Here is a 20,099-nt window from a genome sequence, read left to right as displayed (position 1 = left end):
AGAAAGAAGGTAGATATATAGATTCCTGCGCCCATGTGAGTGGCCCACTAAAATAGCCCCTCTCTCCTCACTGCGTCCCTCACATCCCATATGTATGAGGTGTGAAAGTTCTCAGTTCTAGGACTGTCCATCTTTGATGCGTTCTTAGTATCACTGCTTCCATGTTAAGAACAAGGGGGCTTAGTTTGAAGAAGCTTTGAGTCCGATAATATAAGCATTACATTAATGTTGATACCAAACACAGTTCAAGATGATCTTCAGATTACACAGTGGAGAAAAAAAGGCAGGATAGTTTGGTTTTTTTATTGGAAGAACATCACACATTTCATGTGTGTCAAACAAATTAACCAAAGATCCAAATAACACGAGCACTGCAATCATCAATTCATCACAGCAGATAACAAACTAGCAGTCCTGAGTGAACAGTGATAAACAACAGTCAACACACTTCACTGGATGATCCAGTGTATCCTGAGGTGGTTTAAAGACTTATGCTGCCATCAGCAGGCTGCAGAGGAGAACTCCAGCAAACATTCACAACATACTCCAAACAAACAGAAAACTGATCTTAAATCCCTGATAAGTCACTGTAAATAAAGTTTCAAACAAAAAATGATCTATAAACCCTGTGAACTGTATTTAGATCACAAATTTGCCTACTTGATCAACAGGTGCATCACTTGGCACACGTTCATAATTCTAGGTAAGAGGGTGAGAAGTGTTCACAATTTAATTAAAAGGCTGTTACATTACTACATGTTATCTGGACAGCCAATAGTGGTGTTGAGTTCATGAAATAATCTTCATACTAAAAAACTGCAAACACATTACAGAGCTTTTGTTAGTTGAATAGATATGTTTCCCACAATACCTCATACATTCTGTATACAATAAATGTTTTGTGGGAATTATCATGAAGTTAAATATGTTCACTGTTGACATTTACACAACCATGAAACATCAACTGTGCAAGAAAACTGCTGGTTACGCTGATGTTTGTGTTCACTGTTGTAATAAAATGAACTCATTATTCCCTGGTTCCACCTGTTTAGAGCACCAAACACCTTCATAGTGACGTTCAGCATTTCTACTGGCCAGCGTTAAACAGCTTCTTCCTGCCCTCCATCCCGGACATGGACTCCACGTTCTTACGCCAGTCGGTCACTTCTTCTTTCTGTAAGAAGAAAAGAAAAACATGAACATTTCAAAGAGTTGACTAGAAAATCTTTCAGGGATTTTCAAAGCCCCTCCGAGAAGAAGTCAGACAAACCTTTTCTTCTTCCTTCTTGACAGTTTTGAGGTTGGCCTTGAAGTCGATGGTTTCTTTGTGTTTGGAGCCAAGCAGAACACTCAGCATGGCTTCAGCTGAGATCTTCACTCTCTTCAGGGTCGGCTTTTTGAACTTACTCTGAATCTCAATGATCTTCAGATTCATGTTGCCAATCTGCCAAGGGGAACATTTGATAGGAAGGATTGTGCAGGTGGGTAATGATAATTACTCTCAGTGCTGTTTGACTATTTACTTGCACATAATGTTGAAGGAAGCTTCCAAGATTGATACATTTGGCCCATCAGTTATTTCACTTAATTTCACATTTGTTTTTTTTTTCTAATGAATATTTCTTATTCTTATGTATGTGCAATCAGTAGAAACACGTTTTGAGTTCAAATCTTTAATGGACTATAGCCTGACAAATGACAAATTTTGATAATCATAGTGTCTCCTCCTACCTTACAGAAATCAATCGCTCTAAAGTGGAGGTTAAACAGAAACAATGTGTACACTGAAATACTACTGTAAAGATGGAGTTAGATTGTTTCTGTTTTGGATTTTTTCAAACATGCAGTGTATTACTAATCTTATTACCAATAATGTGAGCATGTTATACATCTTCATAAGGCAAACAGAATTATTTTTCATTCTCTTATTACAATCACTGTGTGGATTCTCCTGAAGTCTTTAAAGGAGAAGGTGAGATGAAAGGTTTACGATGTAGTACAATCTGCAGTTTTACAGCTACATCCAGCTAAATACTTAACTAAGGAGGATACATGTTCTTTGGTTTAACTATGACTTCATGTTTTATATATTAAATAGATAATAACTTTAGTGTTTATTGTACCTTGGAATATTTCGGTGAAGTGAACAAGTAAAGATACACCTTCTTTTATAGGTCTTATAAAATTCATCTGAGTTTTGAGGCTCTTTCGGCCAGGAAAGAGATTGTGAGAGATACAATGAAATGCAGTCTTAGTTTAATTAAAATGTGTGTTCGTTTTTTTTTAAACTAATCCTGCATTAAATTTGTAAAGAAAAACTTTATAGCTCCTATTACCCATGATGTTAGTAAATATATGTTTTAAAGATAAAACACCTCATGGAGATAAAACCTGACATTTGATTCATGGGTCATCCTTCAGTAATTTATTTTTAGTACAACACCAAATAAGAATAATAATTCTGCTGTATTTACTGCCTCCAAAAATAAAAATTACAGTCTTGAAATACTGTGTAATATTTTAACATCTTGGTTCAGGCAAATTGATCATTGTAACTTTGGACTTATATTTAGAAAACCTCAAACAATTACACAACATATCAGTATGACCATAGACTAATCACGGAGTTTCTGTTTCCTTCCATCTTACATTGAATGATTATAAACATATTGTTATTTGTTTGGGTCCATACTTTGGTGCTATAACTAATGTCTATGATTATGACTTGTTATTCTCTTTTCTGCCACTTGGCGGCAGTGTTTGTTCATTATACAATGACTAACGCCGCATCTCCATCTCCATACTGTAGACATTGGATACAGTCAAAGATACACGTGACGTCATCTAATTTTTCTTGAAGATTGTCGAGCAGCTTACCTCGCCGTCATTTTTTGACACCTTCAAGCCGATATCATACCGCTCGTCATCCACCACATCGATCTTTTGGTGTAAATCTTTGCAAAGATCCTATAAAAGAAGAGACCACCCTTTTTGTGGTATTAGAAAATAAATGAATGTAAATAGGAAGGACGTGCATGGGCGTTTCTAGGCAAGGTCCAAAGGGGGTCAGGGCCTCTGTAACACTGAGCATGGTCCCCCCCCCTGTGCCTTATATTTTAGTTTGACTTTCTCCATAGACAAAGCAGGTATTTATTTCAGATTGTGTTAGTTAATGCAGTGTGCTATTATTTGGTAGCCTATGATGATAACAAAATGAGATCTTCTTTGTCTATTTGGGTTAAATATGCCCCTCTGACTAAACAACTGGCCCCAGCCTGGCCCCCTCAGTAAAAGTGGTCTAAAACCAACACTGGACAAGGGTGAAAACATACATTTTTGAAAAGATTATAACAGAGTGACATACCAGCAGATCCTGCATTGACAGACCCGACACATTTAGAGAAGGAATTCTCTCGGCCAGAGCAGCTTCTCTCTCCTGCATCTTCTGCTCCTTTTCTTCCTGCAGCATCTGAGCAGCCACTGCCAACAGTCTTATCTAAGAAAGTAAGTTGAGGTAAAAGCTAGTTTTGTCCATCTATAATCTCTAAACATACAAGACAAAATGTAAACATAAACACAAGACATATTAATCAATTCACATGAAAAACAAAAATACAGCACCTTACATTTGTTCCCCATATTTTTGAATTCCATAAATGTTAACAATGTGTGTCGTAGAACACAAATGACAAACACGATGTGGCTGCTGTACTCAATGCTTTAGACATTTAAAGTTTTAGCTGATCTTTTGAATAGTCTCAAAATGATAATAAACGTAAAAAAGTCTCAGATTAGAGTATAAAAGTGTACCTTCAACCCCAGCCTTCGAGAGGATGAGATTTTTGATTTCCTCTGGAAGTCACAAATAAAGATAGTCATTACAGTCCTCACTCTAGACATTAACATTCATAACATTATGGCCTCAACAGTCAAATGAAGGGTTTAAGTAGTGATGATGGAGGATGAGAGATACTCACGGGTCTGTTGAAGCATTAACAGGAGACACAAAACACATGTTGACATGTTAACACAAAGATAAAGACCATGGATGAAACCAGTAAACAGTTTTAACACTGTTCTTTCAAGCTGCCAATAAACACAGTGAAATAAACCAACAGGGATAATACTCACGGTTCAGCCATCGTTTTGTTTTAGTCCCTCGCTAAAACTGCAAAAGTAACAGGACATGAAAAGTCTCTTCAATGAAAAAAAGATGACTTTTATGAAATGTGAAGCGTCATGCTTTAAATTAAAAACAGAATGAATTCCCTGAACCTCAAACCCCTATTCAATCCAGCCTCACACGGGCGTTTAATGATGTCTTTAACCTCTCTGTTCAGACTATTTCTAACACTCAACATATCCACTGGCTCATTACAGCTTGGTGCACTCAGTTATTTATTGCTCACTCAGTTGTTTTACCCATACAATTTAAAACACTGTTGAATACTTCTATGAACCAGACAAGTGATTCTGTGTGATTTTATGTTGCTCATTACATGAACTAGTTTTTACTAGATTAGTACCATCAAGAGATTAATGCATTGATGTGGCTTAACCTGGGGTTTTTTCTCATTCATTTAGGATTGCATTTGAAATTGTTGTGGGTTGAATAGTGCACTTGAACAATTTTAATGTATTAAGATGAACATGTCAACTTAATAATTATCTGTGTCAAAAGTCAAAGAACTGAGTCTGTGCATGTGTTAAAATAACTCACAAGAGTCTCTGCATAGGTGACAGAAAAGGTGAATAGCCAGATAATCCACAGGCATGCAGGACGACAATGTTCAACTTGCTGTTTATGTTAATCACGACAAAATAGAAAGAAAAAACAACATAGAAAGACAAAACACAGCTCTGGGAAAAAAAAGCAGATCTAACAGATACTTCATATTGTACCAAATGCTTTAGAGCTATCACATGCTTTAAAAGTCACAGAATGCATCACTGATGCACCACATTATATTCTCCACATCACAAGATATTGAATATGATCAGGTCTGTACCTTTTTAACGCTGAACGACTCCTTGAGCGGCAACTCGGAACTGAAGCTGTATAAGTTAGCCAGCAATCAGCCTTCTCTCTGAGAGACGATGGAGAATAATCAGATTTACAGTTTGTGTGCCAAATGTGAAAGGCTCACTGAAATAGACTCCTGTGTGTGCTACTGCCACTGTCCGCCTGCCAGCAGTGACATTTACTGTTGCACATAGCATCACCACAATATTCAGACAGGAAAAGGTAGGCAATAAAACTTCATTTATGGGCTCAAACATGAACTTGTATAGTTTCCACAACACCTGTTGGGGGAAGTGACAGTAAGAATTTAAAGAGGCGACCACATTAATGTTGGGTCAATGCCACACATTCACATTTGACCAGGGTCAGATCATTGGCGTTCAGATAAAGTTGTCAAGGAGGCAAACACTGGGAAGAAATCTGCACAGTGTCAGTATTAACATGTTGTGCACCTTTATTTATAGAACAAACGACACAGCTTGAGTGTAGACCATCTTAAGATGTCCATCTATAGTCATCTAATGATGTCCAAAGGTGAGACTGACAACGACTAGCTATATTTTAAAGTTAAATTTTAAAGTAAGTCCACAGTTTACGAATTCATCCTAAATCTACTTGTTGGTATCAAAATGTAAAAACTGATTCTTAAACAAGGCTATTTAGCAAATATGAATGTGCTATGAAAGTGATGATGTGGCATTTAGAGGTCAGCCTTTGCTTACTGCTAAAACTTTTAACGATATTTTTAACTATTAAACCAATAATTTGTCAAGCTGAGAAGACATTACACGACCACTTTCATGGTGAGAACAAAGCCTGAAGTGTTTCTGGTTTTCACTTAGGCGTGTGGAGGAAAAAGGACAGGTGCTGTTCAGTTCTTGATGGTTTGTAAACTGAGAGCCAGAGTTCAATCTGCGTCATTGTTGCAACGTTGACGCGAATGTTCAGTCCCTGAAGGGGCCGAGACTCCTGCCCTCACGTAAAGATAGTTAGGCAGCAGATGAAGAAACGAGAATAGTACCGGTCAAACCGGGGGTCAAACACTATTTTCAGATCACTTCTAGTAGTTGAGATGTTGTATTTGACCTCCTTGATGTGGGGATACTCAGAGGAGGTGTATAAGAAAAAAAAGATGCAGAAGAAACTATGATTTTCTTCATGTGAGTATGGCTCAGAGAATACTGGATTCTTTGATTCCTATACTCATCCAACATGATTCACATAAACCTATAAGTGGTGTAAGACCACCAAGAAGACGAGTGAAAATATTTTGTACATAACTTTCCAATCATACATAAATATGGCAGCAAATATAACTGTTGAGGGCTTTAAAGATCTTAACAATTTATGCATACCACATAATTTTTTATTTAATTTCAAAATGTTATAATTCATATTGCAATGTGTTGTTGATAAAACCACCAAGTCTGAAATTAAAATCCTATTGTGCATAAAACTTCTACAGAGCGACAGAAAGCGTTGTTTGAACTCTGTCGTAGCTGTCGTGAAGATCTGAGAGAGTTATCGATACTTTTGGTAGAGAGCTGTATGTGCATCAGTGGATTCATTAACGGTTTACCAATGTTTGACGCCGTGCAAGAATAGTAAAGGCTTTTGGTCAGAAATATCAAATGTGGAATTTTTGCAAAATAAAAAGTTAAAAACAATGTATGGACGATTTAAGTCGATGTTGTTGCAGATCTATTTTGCTTGATTTACAAAGATGATTTAACAGTTTGTTGTCAGCTGCTGCTGTTGACGGCCAAATCCTTAACTAGGCTATCATTTTCCCCTGGTTGACGTCGTGTCCCCATTCCAAAAGTATCGGAGCGCCAGCTTGATAAATTTTACATTTATTATAATATGTTCATATTTAGAAGAAATTTGCAGCTTTGTTTGTTGAGCAGAAGAATTTATTATCCCGACAGAAGAAAACAGTTCTTTTCAAAACGTTGTCAATTTTAAGACAGAAAAACTTTAGCTGCATGCTTATGTTACGAACATCAAGACATTTAAGATGATTAAGTTTACTTTATGTGATTTTAAATTTAAGTTTTGTGCCAACACTACAAAATGGTACAACTCGTTTTCACCCAAAATGCACACACAACATCCATCTATTGAATCAACATCTTCTTGCATCTTGTAAAAGACTTTAACGCGAACCTGCAGATGGGTCTCTCTATCTTTATCAAGTGTTCAACAGTATTCATATTTAAATATCCATAAATATAAATGTTACTGTCCGGCATCGAAGAGCTTCTTTCTGCCCTCCATGCCAGACATGGCCTCCACGTTTTTACGCCAGTCAGTCACCTCCTCTTTCTGTTCGTAAGAAGAAGAAAAAAACGTATTGGTTCTGCAGTTTAACAATCAAAACCCTAATTAAACCTCGCCATCACCTCATTATCTGACCGTATGATCTACGTTTAAAGCCAGGGGGTCAAGCTAGCGTGCATCTTGATAAAAGTGAAGGTGTATATAACCTTGAATGCTGTGACAGTAACAATAACTTACCTTCTCATCCTCCTTCTTCACAGTCTTCAGGTTGGCCTTGAAGTCCACAGACTCTTTGACTTTGGCGCCAAACAGAGCTCCCAGCATGGCGTCAGCGGAGATCTTCACCCTCTTGAGAGCAGGTCGTTTCTTACCCTTCAGCTCAATGATCTTCTGGGACAGGTTTACTATCTGCAGGACACAATTATAAGATATAAATAAAAGGAATGCCTGTGTGCAAAGCCAGTTTCAAACAAATCTCAAGAGATTTCAATCCCTAATTCAGGAAAATGACAAAAATGGTTTACCTCAAGGTTATTTTTGGACACTTTTGAATCAATGTCGTAGCGTTCTTCATCTACAACATCGATCTTATGGTTCAGATCTTTGCACAGAGCCTGCAAACAAACAGAGCAGCCTGTCATTTTCCCTAATTAAAAAAGAAACAGTTATGCAAGGCCAACAATGCTCTGACAAGTTGAGTTATAGTTCTCTGTATTTTTATTAAAAAACATCATCAATGACTCTAATATCTTGCTTACTACTAAGGTTATTGTTCCTTTCCTTATCAGTGGTCACTTTTTATTTATTGAATTTGTGAAGTAGTAAAATATGTTCCATTAATTATAGTGTCAGCTAGAAGCTCAAAGAATAAAATTTAAATGCTGCACCTTCTACATATAAACATGCTGTAAGAATGGCATCTTCGGTATGTACGTCAAAGGGAGGCTTACAAATAGAGAATCTCAGGGATGTTGATTCATTGTAGTATGACGGACGGCTGAGGCAGTGACCTGCACATACCTGAAGGTCCTGAAGGGATAAACCAGACAGTTGAAGCTGAGGGAGTCTCTCATTCAAAGTAGCGTCTCTCGCCCGCTTTTTCTCGTCTTTCTCCTTCTCCAACATCCCTGCAGCCGTTTTCAGCAGCTTGGTCTTTAAAAAAGGAAATCATGGTTTACTTTCATTGTGAACTTGTGGACAGTTGCACGCATGTTTATTTGTGACAGCATATTTAAAAGTTGTAGAGTGTAGACAATACCTTGAGAGCCAGTCTGCGAGATGCAGAGATCTTTGACTTTTTCTGTAAATTAAGATTAAAACAAAGTCATCCTCAGGTGTCATACATGAATACATCCAGAAGCTGTTTTGATGAACGATATCAACATGTGAATGACTCACCCCTCTGTGGTGGGGACGATGATATGTAAAGGAAAATGTATAAAAATCTAACATCAGCATGATAAAGATTTCAATTACTGAAGCTAAAAAGCATTATGAATAGAAAGAGAACTTACCCCTCAGACATGGTTGCTCTCTGTCTGTAAAAATGATATCATTCATTCGTAAGTCAGAATGTAGACAGAATTAGTTGCTGTAGCAGCAGTACAGTCATTTATTGTAGTTTAGTTTTGAACATTTTTAGACAGTAGTAAACTCAGATATCTCAAATATTTAATTATTTTATGATTTATTCACTAATTGAATCCTTCACCTATTGTTGACTGATCCAGTCAGAGTAATTGATGGTGCAGTATGAGAACATTAAGCCTTGGAAATAAACACTTTGTATGCCGGAGTGCTGCAGATAGTTTCAGTGATAAAAATCTAAAATGTAATCAATTTAATTGTCCTTTTCACATCACATAATGTTTTGTCAAACTGTATTAAAAAAACATTGAGAAATTTCCATGCTCATGTTTTTATAACACCCTTAAAAGGCTCCTGCTGTCCTTAAATAAATCTAGGTAAGCTCCACAGGTGAAACCAGTACATATATTCATGATGAGAAAAATCGACATACCTGTTTTGATGTTTCAGAAGAAAACCTGTAGAGGTGAGCAGCGGCTGTCTTGAAATGACAGGTACAAAACCTAAGTCAAGTTTAATGGCTCCTCTTCCCTTCTGTGAGTGGCCAACTAAAATAGCCCCCTGTGTCCTGAGCCAGCACACTGGACTGTATATCACTACACTTGTACAAGGCCCCCACAACACCAGGTTTACCAGTTTACTGTGTTTATTTAATACTGGGATGGCGCGTGGTTTTACAGCCTTGCGTCTGATGATATACATTCACTATTTTCATTTTGCCTGTAGATTTATCATAAAATATATTCAATAAATATCAAATCTGTGGATCCGTACAAATGGGAGAACTCAAACTGAAAAGTTGTCTTGGTTGTTTAATCAGCATCACGTGTGGTACAGAAAGTGTGACAGCGCCATCATCTGATTGATACAAATACTGCACTTTAAAACAAAGACTCTTCTTTTCTGCACATAATAAACACTGATTGGGGTTCTACATATTCAACTATGTATGTCAATACATTCATACTGACTGTGATATCTTTTTAAAGAAAGTTAACATGAAATCCAAATGACTGTAAAGTGTTTTCATTCAGATTTTTCGTATTGGATTCTTTTCAAAGTGCCTGTTGTTGACATCAGTCCGTACAAAAGCAGTTTTATTCCATCCAGTGATGGAAGTCTTCTTGAGTTCTGAAGGGGAGATGAACAAAAGCGTTTCACTGAAAGACTGAAAGGCAAATGAAGAAGTGCTTTCAACTGAACAAGTTTGGTCTTAAAATATATATATCAAGTAGTCGATCCCCTTGCATATTGTTATGCATGATTGTGTTCTATTTTTCCCGTCTCGATTAGTATTTTAATTTCTATAGTTTTGTCATTGCAAAGGCCCTCTCTGTCTACGTTCAAAGAATCATACTACAGGTGTGAGAGCATCATAATAAACAAATACTTGTTGCCTTGATTTCCAGTGAGCACCTTCTCATTGTCCAGCATTAAACAGCTTCTTTCTTCCCTCCATACCAGACATGGCCTCCACATTCTTACGCCAGTCAGTCACCTCTTCCCTCTACAAAAGAGAGATATTTTTTTAGTCTTTTGTTTGAATCTGTTTTTAAAGTTCAGGACGGTCATCTTTTTTTTTTGACAACTTTACCTTTTCCTCCTCTTTCTTCACTGTCTTTAGGTTGGCCTTGAAATCAGACTTCATGAGTTTGGAGGTGTCCGTGCAAGCGCCCAGCATGTCCTCTGTCGTTTTCTTAACCCTCTTCAAGTTAGGCCTCTTTGTCCCCTTCAGCCCAATGATCTTCTGATTCAGTGTCTCGATCTGTTTCACAATCATCGTATCAACTGCAACACCACGTGAGGTCAGGCAATGTTTTAGTTAGTGACCCAGTTTTACCTTACCTCTTTTTCATTTCTGCCAACTTTAATCTCCATATCGTAACGCACTTCATCCACCACATCAATCTTATGATGAAGTTCTTTGCAAAGATCCTGTCAAGCAAGCCCAAACCATCATGAAGACCTGAAATAATACAGACAGAATGTACCATCCTGATTTCGTGTTTCAGTACCTGGAGCTCCTGCGCTGAGAGGCCTGACAGCTTCAGTGGAGGGTTCAATTCATTTAGGACTCTTTCTTTCTCCACTTTCTTCTCTTCACTCTCAGCAACCAGCAAAGAAGCTGCCTTCTTCAGCAGTTTGGACTGTAAGATAGTGAGATGCTTATTAGCATGGATAAAACAAAAAAAAACAAATAATGCTGCCTGGAATCAAGAAGCATTCTGTTTAATTCTATTCATACGGCAAGACCGTAGACTGCAAATGGGCAAGACCTACTTTCAACTGAAGCCGGCGTGTTGCTGAATATTTCTGCTTCCTCTGTCAGAAGGATAAGATACTTTTTACATCAGTCATTGATTAAGATTGAAATCATTATTCTGATTCAGTATGTATGATTTATTAACGACTTAAAAGAATCATTTTAACTCACCGGTCTTCATTGATATGTGACAAGAAAACCAAACAGAGAGGTTTATATTGTTATTGTTGTAAATGTTTAAAGTGTTCTCAATATATGTCCTGTTAGAGGTAGGTACTTACCCCTCAGACATATCTGCAGCTAGCAGTCCCTGTGGAGCAGAACAATAAACTTCTTTTACCTGTAATAACAAGCCTTTTCTTTACACATGATGTATAATGTGTGAGTGGAAATGGTGTCATTTTCAATACTAAAAATACTTGAGTAATCCAACAAGTTAACAGTTGAATGGACGTATGTGGTGTAATTGTCGTCATGGGGCTTTCAGATACATTTTATTATCCTTCTAGGACCAGAGTGTTACAAAAGGCTGATCAGGAGCCTGTTTCACAGTTATATATAGTCACATTGCGTTCATGCGCTGCTGCGTCCAAGCAGCTGCTGTGAGCTTGACGATGCCAGAGAACGCCAAACCTTAGATCTGGCAGCCAAGAACAACACCAAATCTGTGGACATTGTGACAGTTATTTAAAAAGGTTTATTAACGTCTGCACTTTAAGATCCATCTCCTTCTTTTCTTTCATTTATTTCAGCTTCAAGGCTTTAGTTCCACATCATGGCCAAAGTGAAAATCAATAAAATCTCTGTTATCTTTTCTCCTTCTTATATTTTCTTTGGAATTTTCTTTTTATCTTCATTTTCTTCTGAGGATTTGCTTTAGATCTACAGTATTCTCCCCTTGTACGTCTTTCACCATTCATCACATTTATACTGAATACATTGTTGTAGCTGTTGGATACTTATTTAAACATGTCAATGCTTCCGACACATCACTGTAATACATCCAATTTAAAATAAGCCAGCCTGACAGGGTGTGAAAGTCTAGGTAAACCAGTGAAGCAGCAAGACAATTTTAGGAAGCCTGCAGCCTTGCCCTTAAGCCCAGGAGGTAGCCACTTCATACGTGGGAGCAATCATCACTTATCACACCAGCTTTTCGTCTACATCGTCAAGCGTGCTTTTACCCAGCATCAAGACTGTGGCAGGTTGTTTAATTCTCAGGTTACATTTCCTCACTTAGAGGATCAAGAGATCACGAAGAAGTCAACCACGGAGAGCCACGTTCGAGGAGCTACTTGAAGACCTTGACAAAAGTAGCAGCATAGCAGAGATTCCCTCACATAAATACCAGCCATGTCAGGCGCATGCTGATATGCAGTCTTCAATACCTGCTACAATAAAACCGGACTCATCTTAATCCAGACAAACGTTTAACTGTACAGACGGGCACTCAGAGACCTGGACTGCCATCTCTGCCTCGTCAGGTTAAAGAGTCTCTTTTGTCTGTAATAAATCTGATTGACTTTTATTTGGCTGTAATAAATAGCACAGGTTGATAATTTGTTATGAATCTTACCTTGATGGCGAGAGAAAATCGGTGAGGGTAGAAACAGCAGGGAGTCAGGGAAAAGAAAAAGCACTATATGGTTATTAGTGAAAGATTTATGTATTCAAAGTCTCATGTGAATGGCTAACTAAAATAGACCTCTTGTCCACCTGACAATTCCTGCTTCACAATGCAACCCGTTTTGATTTGCCCTCAACCCATGACCCATTTGTTTCATGTGATGGCATTGCACAAGAGTACACTTCACTCATACCTCACCTAAGTGACAGCTGATTGTTCCTCTCTGCAGATATCAGCTGCCCAAAGGCGCTTTGCTTTTCAGCTTTGTGTCATGGGTTGCTCTGGCAGAGGCTCTCATTGAACACCAGCTGTTTTAAGTTTTAAAGTTGCCTTCTGAATGAGTTTAAATAGAGTTGATATGTTGATGTTCACAGTTTATTTTCTTAGACTAGATGTACTGTGCTTGTGCGGCTTTAGGCTAAATGCAAAATTCTGCAAACTGGAGTCCTGACATTAAGAAATCTCGATACTAGCACTTAACACAGAGTAAAGACAAGGCTAATGGTGCTGTTACTATTTCTTTAATACATCTGTGATGGTGCTAGATAAAATAAGTCTGTGGGATCCATCCTCTAAGGGCCATAAATGCATGTATTATTTCACAAAAAATTCATGTAATAGTTGCTGAGATATTTCAGTCTGTAGACAAACAGGCTGACGTTGATCCCCAAAGACGGGAACATAGCACGACCAAAAATGAACAGTGTGACTCTACAGCTTTAATGACAGGCAGGATTCAAAATCTCATACAAGGCTATTTTTGAACCATGGAAACACATGTAGTATAAAACATGACTGTACTATAAAGTAGTAAGATGCATGCACAGAACATTTTTGGAATGCTTGATTAATCCATATTATACCAAATACGAATAAAAATGATAAAAAGAGCAACAAACCATGTTTGAATGTAACTTTTCTGAAGTAGTTTGATTATACTTTGATTATACTTTATTGAGACTCCAGAAACATGAGCAGAGGCTTTTTTTTTTTTTTTTAAACAAGCTAAACCCTGTTGTTATCAACTTTTTGGAAATATTTGGGCTGGAAATATTTGTGAAGCATCCTTCTTTTAGATTCTGCCTATTCTATGTAAGGCACCAACACCTATACACAGACATGGAAACAAGCTGAAAATACAGCCATTACAATGTTAGAAAGACTCAAACAAATAGATGGCAGTGGTCCACAATGTCTAACATGTCTTTTCTTGTCCAATTAAATTTTTTTGTATCACACATTTAATTCAAATGTTCAGAAGTCAAAGATAAACAAACACAATACAAACTCGTCAAAAAATTAAACCAAAACACATTTATAAAAGGCGCATGCACCACCCCTGTTCCAACAGAGTGCACACAGGGACCATACTCCAACCATACGTATGTAAACACACACAAACTGAGATAAACTAGCAACCAAAAGCAATGTTTTAAGACCACTCTTAAAAGAGCTTCTACAGACCTCAGGGTATTTTGTTTCACATAACTGCCCCATGGTGACTAAATGCACCATGGCAGGTTGATGTTTCAAATTAAAAGGAACAAACATTACACCAACAAGTAGAACAATAAACATACAGCATCAATAACAGAAAACTTCATAAATACGACAATGAAGTAACTTCTGTTATCAGCTATGTACTTCATAGGAGGTATCTTGTAAAAGCTGCATTATAGTGTTAATAACATATAATCAAAGGTTTCTATCTGCTGCTTATACATCCTTTATTCTGTTGACCAAATCCTAAACACAGCACGTTAAAACAGAGGCCACCAGAGCAAGAACATTTGTAAATTTGGACCAAGGCGCCACCATGGCTTCTGAGTCTCGATATATCAAGGCACCATTCTCATACAGTGGAGAGATCAAACTCGACAATCTATTCTGGTCCGATTTCTGTGGCACATGCCTGTCTGTGTCTCTCTCTTGGTGTTATGTAAAGTGATACTTCTGAGCTCGACATCCAGTAGGAGGAGACACAGTAAAGCTAAGACAAAGCGACAGGAATTAACACATAGCAACAGCCATATTTGTTGTCCTATAGTATTTAATCCTGGTCTGTTTAATGGTCATAATCCTGGGCTGTGAGTTGGCTTCATGTGTTGATCATGTGAGATGTGTGTACCTGTGGGTTGAGTTGTCTGGGTGCTTTGTGAGGTCAGGCTGGGTGTTGATTTAAGTGGAATCCTCCGGGTGACCTCTGGAGGTGTTAGACTTTGAAAATGTTGTAACTTGTTTAGAAAGAACTTCCGGTGTTAAAGTAATGCAGGGGAACTTGCTACATATCTTCTATTGTTTCCTGTCTACTAAAGTCAGAATTGTCCTTAAAAAACAGTTTAAACACGCTAATAAAATGTGTTTGATTGTTCAGCTGCTTCTTTCCTTGTATTTGACAAAGTTTTTGTACAGCAATTAACTGTGACCCTTTTCTCAGACTGGAACATGTAGTGTTCATAGCAGACATTTGCTCCTTTAAACTTGGCCACTGCTGCCCTCTACTGACTGGTGCATCAGTGTTTTGTAGAGGGCATCAATCTTAAATGTGCATTTACACAAAAACGGGGGAAAAAAACCTAACTTTCAAAATGCAGTTTGAGCATGCAGTATTGTCTGTGCAGAGAGAAAGGAAACTACCAACCACATGAGATTAAAAAAGCCTCCTTCCTTTGTATTCAGATTTCAGCACCTGATAAGCTAGAAAACAAATTAGAACGGACGAAATGAGATCACAGTGAGACTTCTTTGTGTTGTTCTGTCAAAGACTGGAAACTCTTCCCAGTTGGACTTAATCGTATTTGTTTATTTGAGTTTTAAAACGTCTTTTCCTTCTGTGTTGCGGAGTCACAGCAGCTCCACCAACATGAACCATGTTTCTTTTTTCTTTTGCTGTGTGACTGCGGTTCTATCAGGCTTTTCTTCTCTCAGGACTCTAGACAAGCGTGTGGACTGCAGTCAACCAGTGAGTATTCGCTCTGCTGTGGAAAATAGTATGTGAGCAATTTTGCAAAAGTAAAGATGAGAGAAACTTACAATAACTCTTCTTTTTTCCAGGGTCTGGAGAAATGCAAAATTGGTAAGTATGTTATCTTTCAATACAGTAAAGTAAAGTCCAGCTATTACAATAAGTTAGCATTTTGTTTTGACACAACTTTTGCTGTTGAGTGGGTTTCTTCCAAACATCAGAGTGTAGTTATAGTTAGCTTGCTGCTGAAAAAAACTGTTTCTTATTTGACAATGATTTGATTTGTCTTTAGCAAAAAGTAATGTTATATATTTACAAAGTTATACTTAAAACACATTGTTTGCTCAATTTGAGAAAACTGCACAGAGACTCGCATGGTACCGAGAATAGAAGCTCCCTTCAGCCCTGAGTGGGACTCTCATCATGTGGGAGTCTGGATGGGTGAGCCTCATTCTGTCCTTAATGTGACATGGAAGTTAATGTCAGATGGTAAGTGCTGATCAAATCTACTGTCCTCTGATACCATATAATAATTATCATCTAACTAGAGCAGTCTTTCAGCTAAAATGATTTCTGTCACAGCAGGTCAATTGAAACTTCATGGATCAGTGATCAGGATTCAGGATGAAACTACAAATCAAAGTATGTGTGTGCAGTTTTCATTCAGGATTGACAAAGTGCATAATCCAGACAATATGAGGGTGAGATTGTATTTGCTTTGTTTTTATTATTTATTTATCATATAAATTATTAAAAAAGGCAGCTAAGACTTTTCTTTCTCTTCAGTGGACATTTTCCTTGGATGGCGTTGTGGTTGAACCAGGTAGGACATACACAACGACTGTTTTTAATTTCCCAGAACCTGACAATGGAGACTTCAGGATTAAAAAGCAAATTGCCATCCCAGGTAAGCAATAAACCATGTAATGATTATGTTGTATTCAGGTATCACTGCACTTTGCTCTTTAGACAGAAATGTTCTCAATTTGTATCAACAACACCTGTCCGATGTGTAAAATGGCCATATTACTTTCTCTTTTCAGTGTTCACTTCTAATGTATACAACCAAAATCTTTCTTCCTCTAATATGTCTGTCATAAGCAGGATGTAGTGACAGGAGGATCCAAAAGTCCCTACCGTGTCTGCAAAATGGTAACGATTACGTTTTTTAAGTCTTAAACATATTATTGTTCTATTATGAGACTTCTCGGAATGAAATCTGCTTTTCTGGTTATTTCAGGAAGTCTCTGGGATCCTCACATGAGCTGGGATATGTCTGTTGATAAGGAGCTTAACAAGTTATCTCTTGTTTTGGGTTTTGAGGTGGCACAGTACTCAGAGACGTACAAAGTCTCCATCCAGAGTCATAGCTTCCTGCTCTCGAAAAATATCTTAAAGGTATGTTGTAGCGTCTGTCTCTTACAGTATAAAATCAATGATTACAAAAATGAAGACTACTTTGTTAGCATGAACACACAAGGTGTTGTTTCTCGCTGTCATTTCCTTCATTGTAAAGGAAAACAGAACCTATGTAAATGTGACATTTAAGTTTGGAACGGAGCAGCTCTCCAAATGTGACTTGTTGATTACGGTACGTTCAGTTATCTATCGAGTTTCAAATCCCAGTTGTTTTTTTTAATGTTTTGTACATTTTGAAAAACGAGTTTCAAATCCCATTCATAAAGGTTGGTAACGTTATGTTTCATGTCGAGATATAATATCTATATTTCACTGTACTCTGCTTGTTCTTCAGATTCAGCCATTTTTCATTAGATGCAAGAATGACTGTGTGTGCTGGGAGAATACACTGAATTACTGCCAGTGTAAGTGCCAGTGTCTTCCTTCTTTTTTTTTGACAATTTATAAACAAAAACAAATTTATAACAAAATGCTGAACGTAATAACTTTTTGCCCAGATGTAAGAAGTTGTTATAATTTGGGTCAGTTATTACATTATCAAAAGGCAAAATATTTTTCTCCTAATACTGTACATTTGCATTGTTACATTTTGGGTAGTTGTTACATTTCAGGCTCTAACAAGCCCAGACCAAATTACTACTGGATGCTGAGTGTAACATGGCTGTAGACTGCTTGGCTATGCAGCTAAGTCTTACGTACAACTCAAACTGCATTTAAGTGAACGTAGCAATCATGACATTGGGCATGATAGGATTTAAAAGCCAACTCAATTTGTAATCAATGAGAACTACCTCGCAGTTAGATTCATACTCTATGATAACCTTCAAAATAAAACTGTATAAGAAAACTGTTCCTGAACATGTTACTTGTTCAATCATGAGTCCTGACCTGAAAATATGTCTAAAGGGAACTATTACTATCTGTATGGCCAAATACAGACAATCATTTACTTTAATCACTAGTTCTTGATCTTCAAGGCTGCCCCCCCCCCCCCCCCCCCCCCCCCTTGTGCTTTTCTTATAACAAGCCATTAATTAGCTTTCAATTGTCTCAGATGAATGAAAGACGGTCTGGAGGGTCTAAACCGCCTGGTTGCAAATCATTTTAATCACTTTCTTTTTCTTTCTGGTCATTTCAGATTATCCACCACGGACCTCGTTTATAAAGCCTGCTGTTGGGCTGTTGGTCATTAGTGTTTCTCTTGCATTTTTAATGCGGAGAGTGTCTCATAAAGGTCTGCGTTCTGATCACTTCTCTTTGTTGAACAGGAAATAGCAGCTTGATTTGATTAATAATCAGTGCAATGTATCTTCTCTCAGATCCTGTGATCACATCCTCATGCGCTAGAGAAGAACAGCCAGAAGGTTTCAAAGTGCAGGAGAGAAAAAGAGTTCTCATCATTTACTCACTGGACCATCCTTTATACAAAAGCATCGTTCTCAAGCTTTGTGCCTTCCTGGTGACCAAATGTGGCACCGAAGTAGTCCTGGATCTGCTGGACTCGACTAGACTAGGAGTTTTGGGAAGCATCCAGTGGTTGGACTGGCACAGACAAGAAATAGAAAGGTCTTCAGATAAGATACTCATCCTGTGCTCAAAAGGAGTTCAGGCCAAATGGCGAGCCATGTGTGGAGACAAACGGGTGTTTCTGCAAGAGGATGCCCGCTCACCTGTTGGTGACATGCTCAGTCCGGCCCTCAGTCTCATGGTCCCTCATTTCATCCGATCTGCATCATATGAAAAGTACATTGTGGCTTACTTTGATGACGTCTGTTCTGAGGAAGACGTGCCTTCACCTTTTCACATAACGGTCCGATACAAGCTGATGAAACAGTTTGAAGAGCTCTTTTTCAGGATCCTAGACACCGAAAAGCACAAGCCGGGCAGTGTGAATCACATTGAAGGACTTTCAGAGGGAGAGTACCACAACTGTCCCTCAGGCAGAGACCTGCAGGATGCCATAGAGGCTTTTCAAGAGTACCAGCTGGAGCATCCACAGTGGTTTGAAGATGAACTTCTTGAAAGTTCAGAGCTGGAGGTCGAGGAGAGCTCAGCTCAGATCTGTGACGATGCAAAAACAACCGCAACCTTCTTTGCAGGTTTTGAACCTGGTTCAACCAAAGTCAACATTCCTGTAGAGAAACAAGAAAGTTTTACTACAAACAGACTGAATTTGAGTGAAGAGGGTCACATGCACATCACAGATGAATGCAAGCTGCTTACTATTGAGAACCTGCAGGAAGTTTGATTTAAGCCCACAAGTGTGTTGAGACATTTAACAGTTTGATTAATCTCCTGGTTTTCTGATGTAAATGTTATGTATATAATTCTTCTCCAATTAATGACAATCACACAAGCAAGGAAAGAGAGAGAAGCTAGCAGAGACTGAGTAACATTAAGAAGACTCACTTTTATTTCGTCAAGTCTGTTACAGCCACAGCTCACTCCAGGATGAGTATATTTATGCATATAGACACTCACACGCCTGGAGTGAGCTGATACGTGGTTGTGACAGACTTGAACAAATACATGTGAGTCTTCTCTAATGTTACCCATTCTCTGAGTGAATTTTAAAAAAAGAAGACACAATCAGGATTACTTTTAGTGTTTTATTTTTTTTAATGTATCTGTTTGATTTACATACATTTATGTTAGTTCAGAAGTATTCTTGTGTTGATGTTTACTATTACATGCTTTTACTCAGGAGGTAATGTCAGTTTAGTTAAGACCCCAGAGATCTGTGCTTGATGCGTTTGGGCTGTGTAAACAGTGTCGGGGTCAAAGTTCAGACCTCCGGGCAAAGTTTACAGCATTTTTGTTGCAGTTGAGAAGGTAAGCACCAAACCCTCTTTGTAGTAAAGTGATGTATCAATAACGTCCTGATTGAATTTATATTCCTTGTACTTACCTTCAATGGATGTTTAAGAAATGGTTT

The 20,099-nt window shown here is 37.9% G+C and overlaps 3 protein-coding genes across 3 annotated transcripts; 1 reads left to right on the top strand and 2 right to left on the bottom strand.

Annotated features, from left to right (window-relative positions):
- Window positions 1–394: 394 nt before the first annotated feature.
- LOC306825380 (troponin I, slow skeletal muscle-like) lies at window positions 395–5,954 on the bottom strand. Its single transcript, XM_079346086.1, has 7 exons — window positions 5,010–5,954; window positions 4,128–4,168; window positions 3,811–3,852; window positions 3,365–3,496; window positions 2,878–2,967; window positions 1,271–1,444; window positions 395–1,174 (listed from the first exon to the last, which is right to left on the bottom strand). Exons 4-7 carry the CDS (start codon window positions 3,467–3,469, stop codon window positions 1,088–1,090), a joined length of 456 nt encoding a protein of 151 aa, XP_079202212.1. The 5' UTR covers window positions 3,470–3,496; window positions 3,811–3,852; window positions 4,128–4,168; window positions 5,010–5,954; the 3' UTR covers window positions 395–1,087.
- Window positions 5,955–6,920: 966 nt separating this feature from the next.
- LOC306825846 (uncharacterized protein) lies at window positions 6,921–11,445 on the bottom strand (the record flags this gene model as incomplete). Its single annotated transcript, XM_079346800.1, has 12 exons — window positions 6,921–7,348; window positions 7,541–7,711; window positions 7,828–7,917; window positions 8,324–8,455; window positions 8,562–8,603; window positions 10,314–10,397; window positions 10,485–10,655; window positions 10,736–10,825; window positions 10,906–11,037; window positions 11,171–11,212; window positions 11,325–11,328; window positions 11,435–11,445. The coding sequence occupies 12 exons, from the start codon at window positions 11,443–11,445 to the stop codon at window positions 7,262–7,264; spliced, it is 1,056 nt and encodes a 351-aa protein (XP_079202926.1). The 3' UTR covers window positions 6,921–7,261.
- A 4,226-nt stretch (window positions 11,446–15,671) lies between these two features.
- On the top strand, window positions 15,672–19,500 carry LOC306825845 (interleukin-17 receptor A). The gene is made up of 10 exons (XM_079346799.1): window positions 15,672–15,742; window positions 15,835–15,856; window positions 16,100–16,234; window positions 16,328–16,446; window positions 16,532–16,652; window positions 16,850–16,897; window positions 16,986–17,143; window positions 17,499–17,568; window positions 18,303–18,398; window positions 18,484–19,500. The coding sequence occupies exons 3-10, from the start codon at window positions 16,120–16,122 to the stop codon at window positions 19,410–19,412; spliced, it is 1,656 nt and encodes a 551-aa protein (XP_079202925.1). The 5' UTR covers window positions 15,672–15,742; window positions 15,835–15,856; window positions 16,100–16,119; the 3' UTR covers window positions 19,413–19,500.
- Window positions 19,501–20,099: the final 599 nt, after the last annotated feature.

The sequence above is a fragment of the Symphodus melops genome (assembly GCF_947650265.1).
Source record: "Symphodus melops genome assembly, chromosome: 6".
NCBI classification, from domain to species: Eukaryota; Metazoa; Chordata; class Actinopteri; order Labriformes; family Labridae; genus Symphodus; species Symphodus melops.
Note: the sequence above shows the minus strand (reverse complement) of the source record. Positions and strands in the feature narration are given on the sequence as shown.

What these genes read in the sequence shown, in the direction of transcription:
- LOC306825380 (XM_079346086.1), bottom strand. Translation starts at nt 3,469, where the DNA reads ATGCTGCAGGAAGAAAAGGAGCAGAAGATGCAGGAGAGAGAAGCTGCT. An exon ending in TGTCAAAAAATGACGGCGAG is followed by an intron (nt 1,445 to 2,877) that starts GTAAGCTGCTCG and finishes TCCCCTTGGCAG; the next exon opens with ATTGGCAACATGAATCTGAA. An exon ending in TCAAGAAGGAAGAAGAAAAG is followed by an intron (nt 1,175 to 1,270) that starts GTTTGTCTGACT and finishes TTCTTCTTACAG; the next exon opens with AAAGAAGAAGTGACCGACTG.
- LOC306825845 (XM_079346799.1), top strand. Translation starts at nt 16,120, where the DNA reads ATGGTACCGAGAATAGAAGCTCCCTTCAGCCCTGAGTGGGACTCTCAT. An exon ending in ATAATCCAGACAATATGAGG is followed by an intron (nt 16,447 to 16,531) that starts GTGAGATTGTAT and finishes CTTTCTCTTCAG; the next exon opens with TGGACATTTTCCTTGGATGG. An exon ending in AAAGCAAATTGCCATCCCAG is followed by an intron (nt 16,653 to 16,849) that starts GTAAGCAATAAA and finishes TGTCATAAGCAG; the next exon opens with GATGTAGTGACAGGAGGATC.